Below are 5803 nucleotides of genomic sequence, written 5' to 3'. Positions count from 1 at the left end.
CTTATCCCAAAAGACTTCCTAACAAGAAGTCATGCCCTTAAATTTGCTTTGATGTCAAAAAAAAATCCCTTTGCGGATTATTCAATTTTTTATTTATTAGCAAAATATAATATAAATTGAAAAACAAAAAAAAAGAGAACAAACAAAATAGAGAAATAAAAAAAAAAAAGAGATTGAGAAAAAAAGAAAAAAATAAAGGTTAAGAAAAAAGAGAAGATTAAATAATAATTTAAAAAAAAAAAAAAACATGAGAAGAAAAACATAAAAATAAAGTTTGAGAAAAATGAAAATGAAAAAACGAGAAATGATTTAAAAAATAAGATTGAGACCAATGAAATTAAAAAAAAAAAAAAAAAAAAGAAAAAAAAAGAGAGAGAAATGAAGAAAAAAATAATGTTTGAGAAATAAATGAGAAGTAAAAAGTAAAAGAAAATTAAAAGTTAAGACAAATAAATTAAATAAGAAAAAAATAAAAGTTAAAGGTAAAAATTAATATGAAAGTTGAGACTCAAATGAGAATGAAAAATTCAAATATTAAATATTTGAAGTGTAGAGGGGCAAAAATATACTTATACTATACATAAAAAAGATTTTTATTATTGAGATCAAAAATTCAAAATCACCCACCTTTGGGTCATCCCATGTAATTTCCTGGTTATAATCTACGAAGTACGGGATTTGAGTTTTACAACAATCTATAGGACCTGAAATTTATATTATCTTGGGCTCTTTTACTTCAATGACTAATTTTTGTGGTATGACTCGTAATGTTGTATCATATTTGTCTCGATAAGGCGCTGCAAATTTCCCTTTTATCATATCTACATCGAGTCCTTGATAAAGAGATGGCACCGGACACCGGTGTCGTTAACTTACACCGAGCAACTTCCTCACTGAATTAATTCATATCAATTATTTTTCGGTAATTTAACATTTCAAAAGAACTTTTCAAAAATATTTGCCAAACACAATCAGCCTTTCTCCCTACATTTCTTTGAAAAGCATTTTTCAAAATAAGTCAATTTTAATAGATTAGTCAAACAGGCCATTAATATTGTAATATCAACCAAAACACTATGCCCCATTCAAAGTTAAAAAATGGTTTTGATCGAAGTAATTTCAGAACTTCAGCATGGTTGTCATTCCTCTAAACCAAAAATGGATTGTTTTTCGAAGAACATAAGAAAATCACTACAACCCATTCCAAAATCAGATGTATGTTAAGCTCAATTACAATCACTTAACAAAACAAAGAAACCAGGAGCAAACAATCATTACAATCAAATAGAGGCATGGAAAAAAAAAATACCTTGCTATCAAGATAGAAATGACGAGAAGACAAGGTGGTGAAAAAAGGGTCACCCAACAATCACAACCCTATTGCATATTAACTACTACAAAAAAACTATAGATACATCAGTCAGTATAATTACAACTTTTTGGGGGGAAATTATAGTAGCTTCTTAAGATCCAGCAGCGGCTCTATCATCCGGTCCAGATAACATAATCTGCAAAATAAAGTTGAACCATAAGATGATTATTGCTTCTGTCGGAATTCGAAATCACGTATGAAACTACATGAGGAGATCAAACTGGATTAACAACAAGAACAGCTTTTCCCATGCATCAGAGTGGGTACAACTAGTATCAGATGTACTACTGGAGACTTAACAAACTAAGAACTACTTATCATAGAAGTGGTACGATATGTAATGATGCTACAATATGTAATATCGAGTGAACTTATAATAGGAAAAAATTACATAACATCAAAACTTATTTTTACTAAACTACATAAAAGCCCTAGTCTTTCTATTAATTACCTAAATCCCTTTTTTAAGAAAAAAAAAAATGAATACATCCACAAACCCATAAATTTTCAAATATAAAATTATGTATCTCCCTTTGGTCTAGTTAATGTATTATATATCTCGACCAAATACTTTCAAAAACGGATGTATCTCATTAATCAAAATTATGTATCTCAACTTCAGTATTATGTATCCGGAAGCTAATTATGTATCCGAGCAAAAACAAAGTAATTAACAGTTACATCCTTAAGTTCAAAAATTATGTATCTCAACTTCAAAATTATGTATTTGAATGCTAATTATGTATTTAAAAATTGCAAAATAAGGGATTATTTGTAATTTAGCAAAGAATAGGGATAGAGAGTAGTTAGGGGTAAGCTTCTTGGGATTTATATAAGCTTTTAAAAAAAAAAAAAAAAAAAGGGGCAGCCCGATGCACTAAAGCTCCCGCTATGCTCAGGGTCCGGAGAAGAGCCCCACCACAAGGGTGTGAATTGTACGCAGTCTTGCCTTGCATTTCTGCCAGAGGCTATTTCCAAGCTTGAACCCATGACCTCCAGGTCACATGGCAGCAACTTTACCAGTTACTCCAAGGCTCCCCTTTAATCATCTGCAGCCCAAAAAAAAGAGTCTAGACTTACATTACAGTCATAGGCAAATCTTCTGGCCAGCATAATGGCTGCATTTCTTTCTCTCTCCGTTTCAAATGCCAATACAAAGGAGAGCCCTGTCTTTACTTGCCAAAATGCTGCCTGGGCTGCAGCATTCCCACCACCTCTAATGCCACATAGCTGTGGTAAAAAGGGACAGATAAGTTAGGGAAAGAACATTGGCAGATCAAATTGTTGTGCGTAAATCCCCTAACCGGGTACAGATGTTTGTAAGTTACGATAAGCCAAAAAATACATGGTACTCATTTGGCCTATATATAAGTTACGATAAGCCAAAAAATACATGGTACTCATTTGGCCTATATATTTGTGCTACAAATTTTTGCGCAGGTCCTATCCATTACTAGCTAGAGGACATGAAGGTATCGTTCTTTCGGTTATTCCATAAGCTCTCACAACACATGATATCTACTTTACATGTTTTGCCATATTTTCAAGAGCTCAAAGAAGCTTCAGAACACACTGTTGATCTTCTTTAGCCCCAATTGAGAAAACCCAAGCAATTCAAAGTTCTGATCAGCATTAACTGGCTGCTCAGTTCGATCAACACCTAAATGAAAGAAATGACAAGGGGGTAGGCATTACCAATACCTGCATTGAAATGGAATAGTATTCTTTTGCTACACCGGTCTTCCCTTTACACAGTTTCATTCTCATCCTCCCAATGTGAAGTACATGGATAGTCTCTGATGCATGATCAGTTCCGTTCATCTGGATAACAACAACCTACAAGCACCACCAATAAACATAAACATACAAGTTAGGGGTTGAAGAAGACAAATGCATCTATGACGTCAATAGATCAAGGTGGAATCAATCTTATTCTTATTTACATTCTCAGGTTTATGTTCTTCTAGAAATTAAATAAAGTGTTGCTGAATTATGTTACCACTTTATCTAAAAATAAATAAATTATTAGAAGGACACTTCTAACTATTTAATTATGTCTAAATGCAACCCTTCATGTATGAGTGTGATTCTTTTCCTCGCGTAGAAAACAATACTTTTTTTTGTGAAGGTTAGGGATGAAGCTGGAACATATGACCTCTATCTACTTTGATATTATTTTTAAATTCTTGGAGCCATGTTGAGATGGACGAGAGACAAGGAGAATGGGAGAAGGCAAATGTTGCAGATGCCCTTTATAAACCCCATTTGGAAGTCTTTCTACAACCAGCGAACAACCATGTAACCCCAAATACACATTTATAACTTAGTTTTGGTGCTCACACATGAACTTTAGTAAGAAGTTAATGAGTATGAGAATACATTAACCAAAAGTTGGCTAAAAGTTGGCTTTAATACCATATTGAATTGTGTAACTTCCTCATTTAAAAGCTTCAAATATTAGAGATGAGATGCTTTTACTTATTTAATCATGTTATCATGTGCAAAACATGATGTGTCGGTAGGGAGTACACAAAAATAAAGCAGTGAGATGATTTAAATTGGTAAACTGAGAGTTACTAACGGAGACATATTTGCAAAGACAATACAGCTATGTAGAACAATCAAAAGAGACTTAGGCAGCAAATTATTGAAAAGAGAACTTAAATTTGAGGGATTACTCATAAAGGAACAAACTTTAAATTGCACGTACATTGAATTCAATGTCATGCCTTCGCACCAAAGCTTCAACATAGTTCCCCAAGCCTGCAGCTGTTCAAGTGAAAACTGTCGGTCGCTATGAATGTATGGAGAAAAAGACATAGTTTGCAGCTAAATTAATACCTAATTCAGACCATAAGAAGCTAATGTCGGTTACTACTAGGATCAAAAACAACATGGAAAGCACTACATCTAAGGAATCAAAACAAACCTGGATCAATAGGACCAGCAGTTGTCACTGATGTTGTCTGGTCCCCATATGTGATCTCAGCTTGCAAAATTCGTCCAACATCAAATGGTTCTGGAGCATAAACAGGTTTTGTGGCCCCTGAATTAAGGATGGTAGAACACATGCCAGAAGGGGAAAGAAGTTAATACAACACATCAAATTGCAATGCAAAATCATGTTTCACTTAAAAAGGAGGAAGATAATAGATAACCTTTATACCAGATAGAACCAAGCAAAAATATAAATATAAAATGCTCACAAATAAAAAAACTACTTATAATAAAGGTAACATGTACAGGCTGTCTATTGTGAAGAAGGCTACTTGAAAAGCTTTGTATGAGGTTATTCAAAAAGAAACTCGTAAAAAAAATCAAACAAGTACACATGAGCCACATTTAAGTATATTTAACAAGACTGTCAAAGAAATTTTAGTTGTAGAATTCAGAAATAAATACACGTATAAAACAATAAGAGAAGTGAAACATTTTAAAAGGTTAGGCACAGGTGCATTAGGAAGGAGAGAGAAACACCGGATAAGGGGTGAAACCACATGTTAATCCCATGGTGGGAATAAAAGAGATCCCATTAACATGGGATATTAATGGTCCTCTCAATCCAGTTTCAACGATTTCCAACAAACCAAACGCCTGACAAAATTTATCCCCCTTGTCAAATTCACCTACTGACCCCTGAGAGCTCATTAGTTATTGAATTGATCTTATGAAACAAGACTTTTTTTTGCAACTGGTAAATATTACTTACGAAAGAAGACATTAAGTAATACTTTAAAGGGAAAAGGGTCAAATTTACCCCTCTACTTTGAAAAATTGGCTAAATATACTCTTCGTCATACTTTGGAGTCAAATTTACCCTCGATGATACTTTAGGGTCAAATGTACTCTCCCCATTAAGAAACTTTCACTTGTATCATTCCTTTTAACAAAAAAGCCCAAATTCAATGATAAATGCCTCAGTTTTTCTAAAAAAAAACACATCCTAATCTAACCCGCCACATCTAACCTACCCACAAACAAACATACCCCTCCCTCAGTTTTGTTGGTTAAATTTTCCCGACGAGCTGCAACACCAGTAAGTTGTTTACAAATAAACAAAAAAGTAAAATGAAATTGGATGACGCAAAAGCATGGAACTGGACAAAATGTCTAGTACAAACTCTGCTCCTGTATAACAAGTATGTTCAAATTTCAAAATGTGGTATGCAATTCTATGTGCATCTAGATTCTAGCACCAGTGGGTTAGTTTTCTGAGCAAATGGTATGATGAAAAAGTTGTGTAGATCCAAATTGTATATAGAGGCATATGGATGAAAGAATTCAGGTTGGGAGGGCCAGATTATGGTATGTTTTATTTATTTAAAATGGGGCATTTAACATTGATTTGAGCTTTTCTGTTAAAGGAATGGTACAAGTGAAAAGCTTCTTAACAGCGAGGGTAAATTTGCCCTCAAAGTATGATGATAGGTC

General features: G+C 33.5%; 1 protein-coding gene across 3 annotated transcripts in view; it reads right to left on the bottom strand.

Annotated features, from left to right (window-relative positions):
* Positions 1 to 1180: 1180 nt before the first annotated feature.
* The window catches only part of LOC107847368 (stomatal closure-related actin-binding protein 1), a 35776-nt gene continuing 31153 nt past the window's right edge, over positions 1181 to 5803 (bottom strand). Inside the window, exons 9-13 of one of the 3 annotated variants that reach the window (XM_016691576.2) lie at positions 4302 to 4418; positions 4083 to 4141; positions 3074 to 3208; positions 2453 to 2602; positions 1181 to 1508 (exon numbers count right to left, since the gene is read on the bottom strand). In XM_016691576.2, the coding sequence (XP_016547062.1) occupies positions 1464 to 1508; positions 2453 to 2602; positions 3074 to 3208; positions 4083 to 4141; positions 4302 to 4418 (506 nt within the window). In that variant the 3' untranslated portion in view covers positions 1181 to 1463. Of the gene's footprint in view, positions 1509 to 2452; positions 2603 to 3067; positions 3209 to 4082; positions 4142 to 4301; positions 4419 to 5803 lie in introns of all 3 variants that reach the window. The other 2 variants (XM_016691575.2, XM_016691577.2) reach the window with 2 other exon arrangements.

This window comes from Capsicum annuum, chromosome 11 (assembly GCF_002878395.1).
Source record: "Capsicum annuum cultivar UCD-10X-F1 chromosome 11, UCD10Xv1.1, whole genome shotgun sequence".
NCBI classification, from domain to species: domain Eukaryota; kingdom Viridiplantae; phylum Streptophyta; class Magnoliopsida; order Solanales; family Solanaceae; genus Capsicum; species Capsicum annuum.
Note: the sequence above shows the minus strand (reverse complement) of the source record. Positions and strands in the feature narration are given on the sequence as shown.